At 31.3% G+C, this 19,186-nt stretch overlaps 1 protein-coding gene and 1 long non-coding RNA gene across 5 annotated transcripts in view; one reads left to right on the top strand and one right to left on the bottom strand.

Moving 5' to 3' along the window:
- LOC141453620 (insulin receptor-like) overlaps positions 1 to 19,186 on the top strand; it is a 175,667-nt gene that overhangs the window by 89,766 nt on the left and 66,715 nt on the right. For 2 of the 4 annotated variants that reach the window (XM_074127055.1, XM_074127057.1), the window contains exons 11-18: positions 2,226 to 2,459; positions 3,021 to 3,253; positions 4,267 to 4,399; positions 4,750 to 5,007; positions 5,357 to 5,693; positions 6,157 to 6,466; positions 7,712 to 8,009; positions 8,559 to 8,668. In XM_074127055.1, the coding sequence (XP_073983156.1) occupies positions 2,226 to 2,459; positions 3,021 to 3,253; positions 4,267 to 4,399; positions 4,750 to 5,007; positions 5,357 to 5,693; positions 6,157 to 6,466; positions 7,712 to 8,009; positions 8,559 to 8,668 (1,913 nt within the window). Of the gene's footprint in view, positions 1 to 2,225; positions 2,460 to 3,020; positions 3,254 to 4,266; positions 4,400 to 4,749; positions 5,008 to 5,356; positions 5,694 to 6,156; positions 6,467 to 7,711; positions 8,010 to 8,558; positions 17,903 to 18,939; positions 19,077 to 19,186 lie in introns of those variants that run through there. The other 2 variants (XM_074127056.1, XM_074127058.1) reach the window with 2 other exon arrangements.
- Positions 2,438 to 6,253, bottom strand: LOC141453621 (uncharacterized). The gene is made up of 3 exons (XR_012458095.1): positions 6,132 to 6,253; positions 2,684 to 2,818; positions 2,438 to 2,570 (listed from the first exon to the last, which is right to left on the bottom strand). It is a non-coding gene; the product is annotated as an uncharacterized lncRNA (long non-coding RNA).

Below are 19,186 nucleotides of genomic sequence, written 5' to 3' on the forward strand. Positions count from 1 at the left end.
AAATCGCAGTTTAATTTTGCTATTTACGTACAAATTACCTTCCTATTTTATTCAAAATGCTTTCTCAAAAAAATTGTTATTGAGGATGGTTTGGGGACCGCAACTATAATCATTCTTTAAAAAGATCTCTCCAGTGGTAGTAACTCCGACTCAACACCTTTTCAGGTTATAATGATACAATTAAAATGTATTATTCCCAATTTTAATAAAATCTGTAAAGCAGATATGTAACTTTGAAGAACATACAAAAAGGAAAATCTATCCAAAAGGTACAAAAATCTCTTTAACAAAAACTTACAGTTTAAAATGTTAAGTATAAGGGTTGATTAAACGCCAAAAGGTACACAAATCAGCAAGTACCCAACATTTCATTAATACTTCATTAATATTTAAGTAATTCTACTGCATTAATTTTCATTAATATTTTTTTGAATTTATTAGATGTTTCACAGACCCTTATGCTGGCCAGTTCATTCATTTTCTTTTTCTTTTTTTTTATTATTTAAATCGCTTCAACATCTAAGGTTATTGGCGCCCGGAGCTTTTTTCAGTGCACTGCCGGCCTCCGGACAGTGTTCTCTCGTTACAGACAACACTGTCCATCACCCGGACAGTGAGCTGTAAGAAGCTCTTAGAAAGAGAAAATCTAAGGGTCTGCAGCTGGATTCAAACCCGGAACCTCCACGTGGGAATCCAATACGCTAACCGCATAGCTAATCCCTTCCCTTTGTTCATTCATAATATTTTATTTTTTTGTTCTAATTATGATAAAATGTATATTATATCTTCATAATTAAATAGGTACTTTATTTTAGCTTTATTCCAAATTATTCTTCTGATTTATCTTTATTATGCTCTTTATTCTGAGTAGTCACATGTATGTACGAGTATGTACATGCACGTTAAAGTAGAAAAAGACTAAGTAGAGTCGGCTACTATTTAAATTTGAATCACGGATTTAAAACAATATTTCAGTCTAGAATTCGTCTTTCCGAAGTATTTGTGAGCACAAATAACGCGTAGGTAATATCAAGTAAATTATTCAACAATAATTATTCATTTCTCAATTGTAATTTAATGTAGTCCCTCTAATTTTATTTATAGTAAAATACTGGAATAATTATGTTAGCTGTCCTAAAAATATGCATATCTTTATTTTCTTTATTTTATATTACATATATATAACATTGTGGGAAGAACACCTAGATTGAGAATGTAATTGAAGAAAACTATATTATTTGCGATAAAGCCAGATTATTTATTACTTATTATTACAAACGTTTGACTACTACATAAAATAACAATTACTTTAATCGAAGAATGAACTTAAACCAACGATTTTTATTTAAAAATAAAAATAAATAAATGAAATCATTGATGAATCATTGATTGTTGGTGTAAGCATTTTTTTAAAAAAGTTTTTGAATTTTCTAGCCTCATATTTTTTTTTATTTTTTTTAATAAAGTTTTTCTTTTTAACCTGTGATTAATAGTTTGTTGATTAGATATTACAGTCAATCTAAGTTAAATGGTGTTCTACTTGAACAAATATTTTGTAGATTAAAATGGCCAGCATAAGGGTCTGTGAAACATCTAATAAATTCAAAAAAATATTAATGAAAATTAATGCAGTAGAATTACTTAAATATTAATGAAGTATTAATGAAATGTTGGGTACTTGCTGATTTGTGTACCTTTTGGCGTTTAATCAACCCTTATACTTAACATTTTAAACTGTAAGTTTTTGTTAAAGAGTATTTATAGGTTTTCAAGTTTTGGCCCAATAAAACAATGTTTGGCTAGAGATAAACCTTTCTATTTTTATTTAAGATCTTTCTCTTTAATTGCAATCAACGACATCTTCCTATTCTTTTAACCATTATATTGTGTTGGATAACTTTTTTACATATTCATTCATATTCATACATTATCTGCACATAACTTCCCATTCATCACTGAAACCAGATTAAACACATTTAAATCTCTATTATCGATATTGGTAATCCGAATGCACTTCTCAAAAATTGGAATGAGGTTTGATTTTTAGGCGTGATATGTGTTTCCGTTTTTCCAAATTATGAAGAAATTAAGCTACTCACCATTAATGCATTCTAGATTCTTTCCGTTAATGCTTACCTATGTAATGCTTTAATAGCTTATAGTTATTATGTAAAGAACCAAAATAATGTTTGAATGTTTGTAGTAAAATTTTATTAATTGTTAAGAAAGAAGATTCAGACGATAAGTCTACGGACGATTGCGTGGACAAAAAGCCAGAAAAGAAAAGGCCTGGAGATGTTTGTGAATCCATTGATCCGCACTTACCACCAAAACTTTACGATGCGCCAACTTGTGAGAAGTACATGTACACCCTAGTTGATTCGACCCGGCTGACTCCAACAGCTGAAGAGCATGTAATGACCGAGCCCTCTCTCTATGAGAGAAATATTGAACTAGCCGTAAGTATAACTGCTTTCACTAACTCATAAGAGGTGATGTAGTTATCGTGCAGATTTACAATTCTGGACTTTTTTCAAGGTCACCGGAGTCTATAAAAAAAAAATCTGGAACTGACAAATTATATATTATATTAGAACCTTGTGAATTGGCGTTGTTGTATGAGTATTATGTGTCGCATTTTTTTGGTTACATTCACATTCTGCAAATTTGGCGTCCTACTCACTTTAATTATACATTTTGATGTATCCCTGTCAAAATTTGATGTAATTTGCTGCGGAGGGCTATCAATGCACTGCCGACCTTGGATTCTCTTGTATTACTTTATTCTAATTTTCGTTTAATTTTTTAACATATTTTCCTGAAAAAATGCCTTATAATAGCAAAGTACCGGTATTATTTAGCCATAGGTTTCAAGTTTGCTCTGTAGGTATCTTCGTTTGAGACAAGGCTAAATCAAATTGTTTTATGAATTATGTTTAAACAGAACTAATAAATTGGGTGGTGCTGAAGTCTCCAATGATATAAATAAACCTTTTTCCTAAATTTCTGATTCAATATAGGAAGAGCCTGCAGACCTTATTCGTAGGAACATTAAAGATGAAGATGAAGATGATAGGCTTGTTGAAGATCTTGAACAGTTCAACTCGGACGGAACGTATGCATCATTCACTGCAAGATATCCACATAATGTGACCTTGGTTACATTAAGCAATCTTAAACATTACACTGCGTACACGGTGGAGGTGATCGCCTGCAGAGAAAGGCATCCAAGGGATTCAGCCACCACTAAGAGGTTGATTTACATTTTCTTTTTTATTTTTCTCTTAAAAGGATATATCCGTTTTCTAGCCCGCTACAGTGAGAAAAAGTCTATATACAGGGTGACCAGAATTATAACCTTCACCCACTTTTTTTTTAAACGGCGGGAAATTTTGAAAAAATAGAAAAAACGTATTTCATCATTTTTAGTCTAGTTTATTTTCAGTGATTGACCAATTTTTTTAAACTCCAATATCCCGAGATATCCAACAGCATCCATCTTTTTTTTTTAAATGGAACATTATATTTTTTTTTTGCATATTTTTATAGTACTTGAGCTCCTAAAAAAACCCAATACATTTTTTTTTATTAATCGGTTAGGTTTTATTTTTTTTAAAGAAGCTGTTCAAACTGAACACCATCAACGGATAGGCAAGCTTTAAAGTTCTGGACTCCCACGCCTAGTCAAGATCTAAGCAGGCTAGAGTTATTTGTTTTTCATATTTTAAATTACCATAACTTTTGAAAAACCTAATCGATTTAAAAAAAAAATGTATTAGGTTTTTATTAGAAGCTCATGTACTATAAAAATATGCAAAAAAAATATATAATGTTCCATTTGAAAAAAAAGTTGAATGCTGCAACTCGGGATATTGGGGTTTAAAAAAATGGGGCAATCACTGAAAATAAACTAGACTAAAAATGATGAAATACGTTTTTTCTATTTTTTCAAAATTTCCCGCCGTTTAAGAAAGAAGTGGGTGAAGGTTATAACTCTGGTCAACCTGTATATGTATGTAATTTATAAGTTTTGTATATTATATGTATATTTTATATTATATACATTATTTTATACATATTTTGTCTCTTTAAAGCATTTTTATAACAATTCAGAGTCATATTTTATCAATTAATTTGGATACGCTTTACTGGTGATTGTATAAATTTATAGTTTGTATGATCATTAAGGTTATAAAATTCTTATCTATCTATTGATCCAGATCCCGCCTTTCTAATTCCTTTGTAATTTATTGTTCTTTGTTTTAGATGTTCTCTAAATGCATTTACCACCCTGCGAACCCTGCCTGATCCAAAAGCAGACAACATTGAGGGTGGAATTAAAGAGTCTGTGGTCAACAGAACTGTAACTATAACTTGGACTCCACCGTTGGCTAATGGAGTGAGTATTTGATATTGTTAATACCTCCAGTCTTAAAAGTGTTTCCAACACATAATGTGTGTAAATACGAAAGCAAGGTGCAAAGTTCTTGGTCTGGGTCCAGACATAAATGACTGTGTTTCAGTCCAGAAATGCATTTATTTTTCTACTTTTTTGTTTCCTCTTGGAAGTGCGGTTCAGGTAAGATTTTCATTAAACTTGGGATCTTATTGCAATTGTGTCATTTTATCAGGGAAATCCCTTTATGGTAACTTTATTATTATTACTGTTATTATTATACCAAAATCCTGCTGTCACTTTTAAGAGCCGCAAATAAAACTAACAGTAAACAAGAAAATCCAAATGTTTAGGTGATAGTTGCGTACATGTTGGAGAGAGTGAGGGAAGGCAGTGGGGCGGATTCCAAGCTTATGGTGGAGTGTATTCCAGTTGCAATGGCTCGAGGATCGTTCGAGCTGAGAGGGCTGGAACTAGGCAGCTATAGGATCCGACTGCGAGCACTTTCACTGGCTGGAGCGGGTGAATTCACAGAACCAGAGCATTTTTCCATTTCAGAATATTCCAGTACCAACATCATTATCATCACGTTCTTCATTGTAATTACTATTGTAAGTCTTTAATTACATTTAACTTCTTTAAGTTAAAAAGAATAAAGCGGCTATTGCTGTAGCTTTGCTTCACTTGAAGTGATTTATGTTGAGTTTACCTAAAACCATTTTATTTCGCTAGAATGTTCTTTCTGCTTCGCTTCCCAGAAATAACTGTTTTGCCCATACAATTTTATAATTTCCACCCAAAACTCCTTTTTAGAAGGAAATTCAGTAGTCGCCATGGAGGTGGCAAATATTTAAAAATTTATGAAATCAGAAACAACAATTGTGGATTAAAAAATGTCTTATACAATCTCAATGCTGTGGTTTTTTTTTTAAATTATTTTTTATTTGTTTATTTTTGTAGCTTTTAATCGGAATAGTGGCTGGATTTGTATACTACCACCGTCGTAAGATGAATCTGCAAGAGGTGTTGATTGCCTCAGTAAATCCAGAATATTTCGGCCTGCCAACAGTAGATGAAGAATGGGAACTGCCTAGAGATAGAGTGCGATTGATTAGAGAGTTGAAGAGAGGTAATTTTGGCGTTGTATGCGAAGGAATTTTATCACCACAAGGAACCACGGTTGCTGTCAAAATGTCTATAGATGATGAACCTAGCGATCGAGACGCTATGCAATTTCTCAATGAAGCTGTGGTCATGAAACAGTTCACCGAAGCACAACACATTGTTAAACTTATAGGTGAAACATTTATTTATTGATTTTCATTTTATATGGTTTACAATTATGAGCATGAAATTATTAAGAAATTTCGAGATAGTTCAGGCAATGGGCAGGGAAAGCAATTTTAAAACTTATATTGATGTTCTACGTTTTGGCTGGCATTTGGGCTGATTATCAGCAGCTTCTGGAAATTTACTACACAATTTATAGTAGTATTGTGGTATAATAATATAATGTAGAAAACCTAGAAAAAGTGTGAAATAAAAACAGTGAACTTTAACTAATAGTAGAACAGATTCTTTTAGAGAGCATAATGAAAATAATAAAAAATTGAATTGTATTTAAATTACGGAAAAAACAGGCAACATCAACTCAGTCACCGCACTTTCATTCTGACCTAGGCTATGACAAAGCAGCATTTACATAAGAACAATACTAAATATTAGCTAAAATTACTTTGCAATTTGTTTTTTTTTTTCAGGCATAGTGTCACGTGATCGTCCGTTCATGGTAGTGATGGAAATGATGGCCAAAGGTGATCTTAAATCATACCTTCGTGAATGTCGAAATGGTATTCCACCCTCACCAGCTGGAATGATTTTAATGGCAGCCCAGATAGCCGACGGCATGGCATATCTGGAATCAGCCAAATTTGTACATCGAGATCTTGCTGCAAGGAATTGCATGGTTTCGGATAAACTGATTGTCAAAATTGGTGATTTTGGCATGACAAGAGATATATATGAAACAGATTATTATCGAAAAGGCAACAAAGGACTATTGCCAATTAGGTTAGCATTCTTTATTTTTATACATGTGACTTTTATTTATGATATACATATGTAAAAGTGAATTGTTTGAGGAAGGTTAAGTTAGGTTTACTCGCCAGACACATATTGAAAGTTAATAGTTTTTTCTTGTGTTATAGTGATTTTTTATTGAAGAAATTTACTATAAAAACCGTTTTTTCGTTTTCTAGGGTAAATCGGTCAATAGTTTATTATCAAAACAACCTATTTTCAACATTATAAATCGGTGAAAGGAAGTGTACCTATAAAATATTATTTAAATGTTTAAGTCGTCAATTTCTAAAACAGTCAATTTTTATTTTTAATACAAAATGTAGTCTTATAAAACAGGAGTTCTGTAATAAAGAGATATTTAAATTTTAGGCGTTTAAGAATACTCGTAATATTCACAAAAAACGAAACGGTAACCAAAAACACGGAGAGGAAAATTTGTCTTATTTATTTTTCTTCACTTTTATGTTCAACTTAAAGTTGGAACAGAACAGATAATTTGGATAGTTATTTTAGAATACAAAGTTGTCTCAGAGTACAAACCAAAGGAGGTTATACCAAAACGGTGTATATCCGCAGTAAGTATCCATCTCAGATTAACAAAAGGTGTACGTGGCCATAGAATGTTGATGGAACTTAGAAAGGAAATCTAACTCACAATGATAGTTTTAGTAAAATGTTTTCTTACCTACATCTTGTTTAATATCTCCACTGGATGCAATATTCTGCAACGGATTTAAAGTTCGAACATAGTTTCTATAATACCAAGGAAACTTCATAAATCCAAAAGCAGTGAACTAATTCACAGCATAATATTAAAATCAAATTATTGTTGAAGTTTCTTTTTATCGTTGCTTATTGTAAATTTTATTTCTTTGGATGAACATAAACTAGTGTCTTTACAAATCATGTTTTCTTATTAATTTCTCGATAATGTCTCAGTAACTTTCTCATATTGCTTCGTTCTGTTTGAAGGTGACAATTTGTTTGCTCCTCAAAAACATTCCAGTTGGTATTAAAATTATATAATAAACATAATTTAGCACATCCAAACGGAAGAGGAGCATAGCGCTTCTTAATTTGTATTCCATCTTTTTTTGGCTACAGGTTGGACATCTTAGGACTTGAATTATTGATGATATCAGTTTGTTGTGGCACAAGTGTTAGCAAGCAAACTTTCGAAGTTTAAAACGTCACACAATAAATAACTGTAATAATTCCATATTAAAATTGCAGGTGGATGGCGCCCGAATCCTTGAACGATGGAGTATTCACCTCTAAATCAGATGCATGGAGTTATGGAGTTGTACTTTGGGAAATGGCCACTCTCGCAGCACAGCCTTACCAGGGCAAGTCTAATGAAGAAGTGCTACAGTACGTGATCTCTGGCAACAAACTTGAACTACCTCCAGTATATCCTCGACCTTTCAAAACCATAATGGCTTGGTGTTGGCGATGGAAACCGAAATTCAGGCCTTGCTTCTTTCAGATTCTTAGTGAACTGGAGGAACATCTTACTGTCTCCTTTAGAACGGTATGTTTTTACGGTACTAGCTGATCTTTATTGATATAAAAAAATTAATTTCTTTTCTATACTAAAGTTAGGCAAAATCTTTAACGTAATTATGTAAAAGAAATAGTGTTTGTTTAGATTGACAGAACATTACTCAGAGCATATATTGATGCCCAGCTTGGCACATGAAGTAGTATTTACCCTCCGAAATTTAGTTTACTTTGGTTAACATTAAAATTAATGTTAATTTTCCAGTCAACAGACTGGATTCTCCCCATAATAAACAAAACAAAAATCTCAGACATCCTCTGGCCGGGATCCATGGAAAGACTCCAGAAGTATTCATTGATTACCTTCTTTCGAAAACGTTTATCATTTAAAAGAAGGTAGGTATCAAATCATTTCTCCTTGGAGAACCCTCTTGAAGAAAGTTAAGAAATTTTGGGAAAGAGTGTTGGCATCTAAAGAAGTCGGTGAGACAAGTGAGACAAGACGCTAAATTCTGCCATGGAGGTGAACTAACCTTTTGTAACAATATGAAGTTTCCACATCGGAGTTCTTCTGTTTCAGGTGTCATATTTTCACAGTGCACCGGGTAAAGAAGCGAGAGAAGCCATGGCTAAAGAATCTCCTGCGTCAGTACTACCACCAGAGAAAGCGAGCAGTTCGTCATTTTACTTGTAAGCATTTCCTCCATTCCTTCCTCAATAATTTTGATTTTGTATTTCTTATTAAAAACACAAAAATGTACATAAATTTATAATAATCAAGAGAACTCTTCTCCCTCAAAGATTATTAAGTATACAAATGAACAGGCCGACAAAGTCCCAAACCTCATGTTATCCTCAGTTAATGTACGCGAGGATTATTTCATCCTTGAGGGACACTTGTTCGGGCTGAACTATATTTATTATTTGTTGTTCTAATGAATCACTTACTCAGGGCAACAAATGGCTTTTCTATTTTTTCTTTTTAGTTAATTAAAAGTATTTGTGGATTCTTTATGTTATTAAAAGTTTCTTTGGAAAAGACCAGCAATTCTTTGTTATTTATTTATTAAAATCCTCTCTTAATTGTTAATAAATCAATAATCCGATGTATAAAGAAGGTAAAAGATGTACAAATATTTTGGTATTAATGAAATTTACAGTCTTCTGGCTTATATCTGTACAATATTGTGTATAAAGTTAAATATTTTAAGCTGTTCTAAAGAAAACTTTAAATTAAATTTTATGGCAGATTGCATTCCTTAATTTAGTATAAATTTATTCAATAATTAATTAAAAAATAAAAACCTCGATTTGGTTACAAAAGTTCATGTGCATAAGACAATTTGTATAAAACTATTTAGTTCACTTTTCCCGTTTCTTTTTAAAATGTCAAGATTACCCAGTCAAGTGAATAATTCCAGTTTTCATTTAAGGTGCTTAGTTGGCTTCCCTTAAATCTCAACCACACATTTCATTTTCTTAACCATCCCATCACTTTGGCCCTTAATGCCTTCGTTCCTGGTCGATGATTTTGGAAGCTATTGGAGGTTTCCTTTAAGTGCTAAACTCCCAGTACTGGACACATTTTTCTTGTGGCCTTTTTTACTTCCTCAATCCGTTTGATTTCTTAAAACTATTTCCTTAGCCCGCCTTTTCCATCTCCAAATTCCCCTCAATATGCAACAACAAACTTTCTTAAAACACTGTAACTGTATTCTATATATTTATGAGATTCAGCATATTACTACTTCTCCTTTTGCATTTTGTCTTCTATGAATGGTTAGTCATAACTGTGAACCCTTTTTTTTTTTTTTTTACTAATTAGGTAAACATTTGGTCAAGAGTAAAATTGGATTTAAAAATATCAAAAACACGATTCTCACTAGACTTTTTTTTTTTGCATTGTTTAAGAGACATCCATGTTTTCATGCACACAAATTTTTGTATAAACTAATATTATTGCTAGTTAATTAAAATAAAATATTTAATTTTGGTACTAAATTCCAATTCTCGCATGTAACTCTTAGCTGCTTGCTCAATATTTAAATTACATATTTACAAAAAATAGAATAAAACATGGCAGCAGAATTGGATTTTTTGTTTTAAATAAAAAAACAGAAACAAAAAACCCTTTAATTTAATTATAATAATATTTTGTTTGAACCGTTCTAGTATTATTTAATTGAATTTGTCAAAGGCTGGATTAAGTAGATTTGTTTCTGGTCTCCAGGTTATCTGCTAATTTATTTTCATGTATTCTACTAATTTATCAACTTTCCCTTTTTTTATATACATGTTAATTTATACTTACTTTTTTAACAAAGTTTATGTAAAATTCGTATAATTTTGTTCATTCAATAAGTTTAAGAAATAAGTTTTGAAAAATCGTTTTAAAGAAACCAACACATTTTTTGTATTGTTACTTGTATTCTTAATAATTTTTTGCTAGTGACTATAATTGAATTTTTTAGTAGCCATATACACTTGATTTCTTAAATTGTGACAGTTTTTTCGATTTTTTTTTTAAATTTTCATCCATTTTGAGAGGTTGCTTTATGAATCTGGGACTAAACTATTCTTCTAACCAATGTAATGAATTTTGCACAGAACAAGTTGGAGAGTACGTAAAACTTATAAAAGTAGAATGAACATTCAAATCGAAATATTCAAATAACTGTCATGTAATAGTGAACATTTTTTTTTTTTTTCTAAGACAGGGTGAAGGTACTAGTTCATATGGTACTAGTTTGTAAGAATTTTTCTTTTCAGGAATTCTGTCCAAATTGTCAACTTCTCAGATTTTATTAAGTTGAAGTTTGCAATATAGTAACAAATTTTCTGTCTTAATTAATTGGCGTTGTTTATTATTCAAAACTCGTATTCAGTAGTCTTCTGAGTTTTCTAAAAAAGAGTCGAAATTCATTCCAAAGAAAAGTTCTCTTCCACAAATGACACATCTCTGTTCTTGTTTTCCCATTTCTTGAGATTTTCCTTGGAAAACAGTTTACAATTGTTTTCTTTTAAACAAGATAAACTTATATTGCTGTAAGGTCTACAAATTTTATTTGAAACATTTTGTTTGGTTCTTTTCTTCAAGAAAACTTGATTAAGGTCTATTTCCTGGGGAAGCGAATAGCTTAGGCTTGAAGAAACTTTTGGCACTTCAAAATTATTAATTTCCTTAAATAAGTTTTCCGCAATTTTTCGAAAGCCTTGGCTTATACTTCCCTTTAGAGAGTGCTATTTCAATGTGTTGCCCGGTGTCACTACCTATTTTAGTCATAGTAAGAATTAAATATGTTCCTAAAATTCCAAGTTAGAGATAATCTTGAGAATTTTTAGTACTTTTATAAATTAACCAGTATTTAATTTTACGTTCATAACCATATAATATGTAGATAACACTGCACTTTACATGTATCCACCATTTACTACCTAAATTGTAACATTATGCTTTTTAATCTAGCCTCGGATTGACTACCTTTTTTAAAAAACAATATTTATACAAATAATTCTATAAGAATCTCCTCTTATGATTTCTTTCCTATTAGTTGTTGGTTTCAAACTGTATTAAGTGTAAAATAATGAAAAATAAGAAAAGAAAAATTGAACAAATGTGCCTTTTTCCTTCTAGAATAAATTAAGAAGTATAAGTTAGTTATGAAATGTAGTGTTTTGTATTAAAGAATTTATTATTCTATAGTTTGTAAAAAGCAAAAAAGAAATGTTTTCGAAATATATTAAAATTCAATTTGAATATATAATTGTAAATATGGATAACATTTTGCTTTTTAAAAAATTATTTATATTTAATTTGTATACAATGTTACGTAATTGAAGAAAAATCAGTTTTCGAAACTTATTCAGTATGTTTTCTTTCTCTCTCTCTCTCTGAGGTTTAGTTTCTTTTGTCCAAGAGCACCAAGAGTCGACATATTTTGCAGGAGTTGTATCCTTAGGATGTTTACCTTTTTTTTCCGAGGTACTTTTACTCGTAATTCAAATTTGGAGCCGCTTCAAATTTTCAGCTTCAATGGAACGTTGATGATTTTCTAGATATGAGTTTCTGTGATCAAATTAGCCCATTGACCCCCCCCCCCCCATTAAAAAAAAAAACTTTTGCCCTTTCTTCAACAAAATATGGCAAACGCATCAATAATTCTCCTCTCTCTGCCATCGCTTCAGGCTCATTTTCATAAGCGATCCTTAACTTTCTCACCCAGTTCAATCAAATCTTCCTGGCAGCTTTCTTCCTCCGAGGATTTTCCTCACTTCGGCCATGCCCAACTCATTTAATGCTAATGTCCCAAATTAATACAATCGTCTCAATTAATACAGTTACCAGAGTATTAATACTTCACATAGGTAGCCGAACATTGCCTGAAAATAATGTAGAAATGATGGTCGACAGCACAGAATTGCTTCTTTTTTATAATGATAATCTTCGTTTTTAGAGGAATGTTTTTAATTCAAAGGATTCTCCACATCCTCCTTACCATCATTTTCTGTTTACCTTTCTACTTTTTGGAAACTTAAAAGAGCTGGTTTCTGGAGTAAAGATCGAAACAAGTTATTGGAACTAGTTATTCTGAACTTAAACATTACCTGCTCGCTCGCCGACCTTCTAATTTTCAACTTAAATGGTGATCTTCTAGTCAGGTTGTCAGTATTTGTTTTTCAATTTTAGTCCGTAATTTGCTTCTACTATCATTTAACTCCTAGCCTCCTATTGGCAATGTTGATTATGATCTTCGGGCAACATCCGCATTCGGCGTTTTCTTCTTAATCTAACTCCGCATATTTCGCTTTAAAATGTTGAGATCCATAGCTTCTGTCACTCTTCTCTGTCTTCCGCCTTGGCTCGCCTTGTACCTTTCTTTTCCATATGCCACCATTTCTTCTCCAAGAGCGAATCTAATTTTTTGGAAACCATACTGTGTACTAACCTCTTCTTCCCAATTCATCCTTCGCCGCGACGAAAACATGTCCTGTAGTTTCCTTATCAATTCCCTTTCATCATGTTCTTGGATTTTCACTATCTAGTTATCTAAAAAAAAGTAAGAATGTGGAATAAAATCATCTATCATCAATTGGGAAAAACCATTTTCCCCACTTCTAAAACTAGACTATCATGTTCAGTTCAAGAGTACGGTAGACGCTACACAAACCCTGTTTTACATCCTTGAACGCTTCAGTTGGTATATAAAAGTTGATATTCTTTTCTATAAAGGTGAAATTACTCATATCTCATTCATAAGTCCTTATTTCAGCGCGAATTCATGCGAAGGCTTTAATGCAATTCCATATTTCGTTCTCGAAAAGTCTCCAAACACTTATCATGGACTCGGATATATTGGTGGTGGATTTTTTCTTACACACAAACGCCAATACTTAATTCAAATTATATTGTAGACAAGAAAAAAATAGGTCATACAAAAGGCGTCATTCTTAACGCTAGGAAGACAACCACAAAATGTTGATGGAGTCATAAAGTGCTAGCAAACGAGCAGAGAAGCGTTTCTCAAACTTTGAAAGAAAAAAAAAAAGAATTAGGGCAGCAATAAATGGCGTCACAATGAAAAACAACCTGCGGTTTTTCTGTTCCTATTGCTTTTCATTACCATCCTATAAAAGTTTTATGAGCTTTTACTTTGGAATTTATCCAATTATCATAAAGGATACAATTTGGGCATATTTGTTGACTTTGTAAGTGTTATGAGTTTAAAATTAATGCTTTTTTAATTGTTTTTGGATCTTGAATGCCTATTTTCCTCAAAACAATTCTGTTTTTTACAAATATAATATTTATCACTTCTTTAAACAAAATGTACTTTAAGTCTCTCTTCTCATCTATTTTATTTGTTTGTGGTTTCTAATTGATATGTTGTCATATTTGTTTCGATTTAATGTATCGCTTATTACGTTATTAATTACTAATTCCTGTGATGGTTTGATTATATTTTCATTAAAACTTAAAATAATATTAAGAAGAAGAAAAAACAAATCCCAGAAAATAGATTGAAAAACTTTCGAGTTAATTGGTGAAAATTTTCTTTGCCATGATGTATATAAATTTTCATTATTTTATTTATAGTAAAAAGGTTGAACAAAACTGCTTCAGTTTGCAGGCGTTCCACTTGTAACCAAGTTCCTCTCAGATAAAAAAATTAGAAAATTAGTATAAAATGATTGTTTATATTCATTTTCATGCTCAAATTAATTTTTAGTTGTAATTATTTATTACTAATTACGAATTATTATTAAGTGGTTTGGTTTCTCGATGCTCTAGACTAGTTGTCGATGATTTGGTCCACGATGATGATGTGCTTCTGTTCTCTAATTTCTCTCATAGTTCTGGTCTTCATCAATCATCAAGGGACTGTAACTGCCCTTTTCTGATTGAAGTTCTAGTTGAAGAACTTCATGCCAGAATTAAGTAACAGAAGCATGTTAATCATGGGCGAAGAACCATCGGCATTTCAGTGTATGGTATTTATACCAGATTATTATTATTTTTTAACGAGAAAAAAAATAATTTAGATGTTTTTAGTTATTTCTTTTTACATGAATTTATCTTTATGCTGTGACTAACAGGTGCAATGTTTTTTTAGCTCATTAGTTGTAAAAAATCATTCAATTTATTTTCTTAATTTTTCGCACATTGTTTTTGAGTGAACTACTATACTTACAACATTAAAATTACACAAAAAAAAAAAAACGGGCATACTAACGTTAGGGAATGTCATTAGACATTCAAAAAAGTAACAATATAAATTAATTACTGAAAACGTTTCTACTTATCTGCCAGTATTATCTCGTAAAAGATCAGAAATCAGTAATTTTTATTGATCCAAACTCTTGTCAGCCAGCCATTCTAATGCGTAGAGATGCTGTCCAACAACTTGAGCTTTTTGGAAAGAGAATCATTGTATTTGGTCGCATTTAGTTGAGTCCTTGCATAATATAATGATATTTTTGAATACATCATATATATTTCATATCCATTGTTTCAATTGTAAGAGTTAGGTATTGGGTCTGATGCGATCATCGATGATGATTGGACATAATATCCTTTGTAGTGATCAATACAGAAAATGCACCTGTCTAACTGATAAATCTTCATTATTTTTATCTACCAAAAACGTGTGCAATAGAAAGCTGGCTGGATATTTGTCCATTTTCAGGTTTTGCCCACGGTACCGTTTCCTGTTTGACTCTGAATACCTCCTTTTTCCAATGATGTCCTTAGAATTACAAATTTCCTATACCTCTGTTGCCCAATTGAACAAATGAAAGATAAAACAGTAAGTGAATTACTGAACTTCAAAGAAGTTACCTCCACGACGCTTATTGCTTTGATAGGCGTTCTTTCTTTTTCGGATTAAAAGATTTTTCACGCTTACTGAGTGTGTCTAACTGTGTCTGTCCAAGGTAAATATTTATAGTTTGCATACATGTACGATAATTGAGAATACAATTGTAATTTTTCACTAATAGGAAATACGCAAATGAATGTGTTGATACAATAAAAGCAATAAATTATCGAGAATACTCTTTAAATTGAAAATGGAAAGTTCTGCAAATCGATATGTATTGTGGGGGGGGGGATGAGTCTTTTATTTAGTCCCTGACTGTAGAGGGCGGGCTGACTTTTAGACGGAACTGGCTTTTGACCCAGCTTTTGAACCATTGTCCGATTGTTCTAACTAGGTGGATACCTAGCTGGCTCAAGCCTGGGTCTAGATGTTTGTTCCAGACTCGGCTGTTCGTTTTGGTGAGCTTTGGTTGAATACGGAGGGTCTTGTCCCAGTTCGTAGCCTAATTTCAAAAGGTAATAATCATCATCTCTGGTTCATCTTTGTCCACTTCTTGCTTTTACTTCTTACTGTGTGTTAAAACCAACTTTGTACACTAAAGTTACAAAATTACGGTCAGCATCTTTCAACTTTAAATCTCTAATAAAACCGTCGGGATAAAAAAAAAAAAAATGCCAACTTCTAAAATGTTGAATTAATTTTTAAGCCTTTCTTTATGATTAGTTTATTTTTTTCATTTTTGTGTTTTCATTAGAAATAATGAAGATTAATTTTTAAATTTCATAGTTATGTTTAATGATAAGTGAAAATATGCTTAAAGCAACGTTAAGTTCCTAAAAATTAACAGCAGAACCACCACTGCCAATATTTCTCTCCGAATATTTAATTAAATTGTAATCATGTTCACCAACAGTAAATTAAATTAATACGCTAATTTGTTGCAAAAAAAAAAGTAAAAATAATCATAATCATAATAAATAAAGCAATAGAAATAAGTTTTTCTTTATCTGGAATGCCTGCTTTGTAAGTTTAATCTACAGAAAAAGCCAAATTTAATTCATTAAGTAGTTTTATAAGCCTTTAGTGCTTATTGAAATAAGTTGTAATAATGTGTAAATAATGTTTTAATGAGTGCCCAGTCACTTATAAGTTGCAATGTGAGGCCAATCATGTATGTAATACAAATAGGTAATTACTTTGTTTTTTAAGATAAAATTTCTTTTTGTATTATAATTTCTAGTTCTTTCAATATTTTGTCAATCTTTTATTAATTTTATGAATTTAAAGAGGGGGGGGGCCTTCAATGTGTGATATATTTTTTATTGGTTTTTATTGGAGCCGCCTCCCTTCGAAAAATTACACTTACGGTATGATGGACACGAGTATGTACCTAAAAAAGACAAAGGAAAAAAATCTCAAAAGAAAATATACACACTCTACGTTGAACGGGGGGGTTGTGACCGTCACTAATCTTAAATTAGAGCCCGCATTAAAAAATTTCTTTTTCGTTTTGTTTTAATTTTTAAATACTGAGGAGAGTGACGGTTATTTGGAATAGACGGATAAAAGGGTGACGGATAACCGAGACTCCACTGTATATGAATTCAGAAATTTAGCTGATAAATATATATGTTGAAGACCCCCTCAGTTTAACACATTAAATAGAAATGCAATAAGTTCCATTATTAATAGTTTCTTTAAGTTATAATGATAATTTTAATGTTAACAGCTGCTTTTATTGTGAAATTAGATTTATCAGTTCATGAAATACCTCAAATGGAGAGAAAACATAAAAATACAAGTATTTTATTTACTATTAAATAATCTGTGTTTTACTTGTACAGATTTTTTTAATTTAAAATAGTAATTAGTATTAACTAATGTAACAGCTGTTTCTTTTGTACATTTTGTTGCCTTTTTTATTATTATTATTATTATTATTATAAGTAATAAGAATTTAAGTTAATTTTATGTTCCGTTCTACAGAACATAACGATAGTGGTAGAGATGAGAGCAATCGCATTAATTGATTACCATCACAGGATTAGTGGCAAATTGTATTTTGTGGTTTCTAGAAAAAAAGAAAAAGAAACGGTGCATTATTTATAAAGATAATTATAAGTTGAGGGCTGATTTTATGATGATGAGTGTTGAAAAATTTAAGACTGAAAAGTAATTGTAGTGAAATGAAAAATAAATCTTTTCGGTTCATTCCTTAAAGAATATTTCTTCAAGATCGATTTGAAGCAGTTGTTGATTTTGTTTTTTTTTTTTTTTTTTTTTTTATTTTGGTCAACTGCTTAAAGTGTTGGTTTAATGAAATCGTATATGCGACTTGAGAGTGATCCCCAAACGAGTCATAAAGTTGGTTTCATCGTCGGATAAACAAGTAATGTTTCCTCCGCTAAAACTAAACTTTGTAATGATTTCGTAGAATCACGAACCAAGACTAAAACTTCTTTTTGCGTCTATCTGTTGTAAAAATCTAATCTGGAGCCAAGGCTGAATGCATCTTGCAGTTCTGATTTAAGAAATTGTGTCTTCACTTTACTCTAGAGTTCTGAAATGTCCTAAAAAAAAAAAAAAAAAAAAAAAAAAAACCAAAGAAGTATTTTTTTCCCCTATCGTGTTTTTAAACAAATACTTCTAGAAATGAGACAACCCTTTATTGCTAGGGATGAGTAACCTGTCAAGTCTAAAATGTTATTGGTTGGGAAAGGAGAGCTTTTAAAATTAGCAAGGCTATTGGTGCTAAGAGTCACTCAAGGTCTTGAGGTGAATCTCAGAAGAGATTCTCTTTGAAATGCTTTTCTGCCAATCGTTTCGATAACCTCGCCCAGGGAAATGGTGGCCTGTCATCTAGATCTTCTAGCTTCCTCTTGTTCGATCATGAAACCAGCTGCAGCTGACTTCCCTTATTCTCCTCCCAGCTTTATTCAAGGTTATTGTTTTATTTATTCTTGATTGCTATTAATATAAAGTTATTATTGTCGTTTATTTTTTTTTTTTTTAAAGCCTTAGGAACCTTGGGTCAACTGCTACCCAACTTTGCTGATTCGTCTTAAATCAACCTTTTTTTTTCTTTCTTTTAAAATGAAATACCTGTGAAATTATAGGTGATTTTGTGTATGTTTAAGCTGTGTAAAAATTTAAAGCAACATCTAATTGATATCAGCCCTGAATTTAACTAATAACTAACTGTATTATACATTTTTTTTTTTTTGAATCTATGATTCTGAATACTAAAGAAGAAGAAAGTAGTTGTATATGAATGATTTTCGTGAATACCTTCCAGAATACTTGTTTGATTATCACAGTTACCAGTGATTTTTGGAAAATTAATTAAAAATTAAAATTCTTTTGAATTTGTTCAAATTCAAATAAAAAAAAAACATGTAAATAAATACAAATACAAAATGTACATTTATGTAAAAAAAGAAAATGAAAATAAAAATATTTCTATAAACAATTATTTAGTTTAATTTTAAAATAGCTGAATGACGTTCACCCCATGACAGGACATGATGTTAGCGAATAAGTATGCAAATATCACCCAGTCAAGTTAATATTTAAACCATTGCCTACCAATTTGGTAGCGTTAGTATAGTATCTCAGATCTCAGTATTCATAATTTATGTACCTCAGCAGTTTCTGCGATTGCGGATTACCCCAACTGAACGCCTGAGGCGGGGTGAGGACTAAGACTGGAATAAATACCAAAAAAGCAATGGAGATGGACAGATCAATGCAAGAAGAAGGAATTAGAAGTTATTGTTAATGGTAACCTAGAGAAAACATCTAATTTGCCATTCTCTAAAAGAAATAATCTCTGTTAAAATAAATCTTCAGTTCTCCATCTACAAGAAATGTACTAAATGAAAGCTTAATGTTA

This window comes from Rhodnius prolixus, unplaced genomic scaffold, assembly GCF_049639745.1.
Source record: "Rhodnius prolixus isolate KJV_2025 unplaced genomic scaffold, Rpr scaffold_3, whole genome shotgun sequence".
Classification (NCBI taxonomy): domain Eukaryota; kingdom Metazoa; phylum Arthropoda; class Insecta; order Hemiptera; family Reduviidae; genus Rhodnius; species Rhodnius prolixus.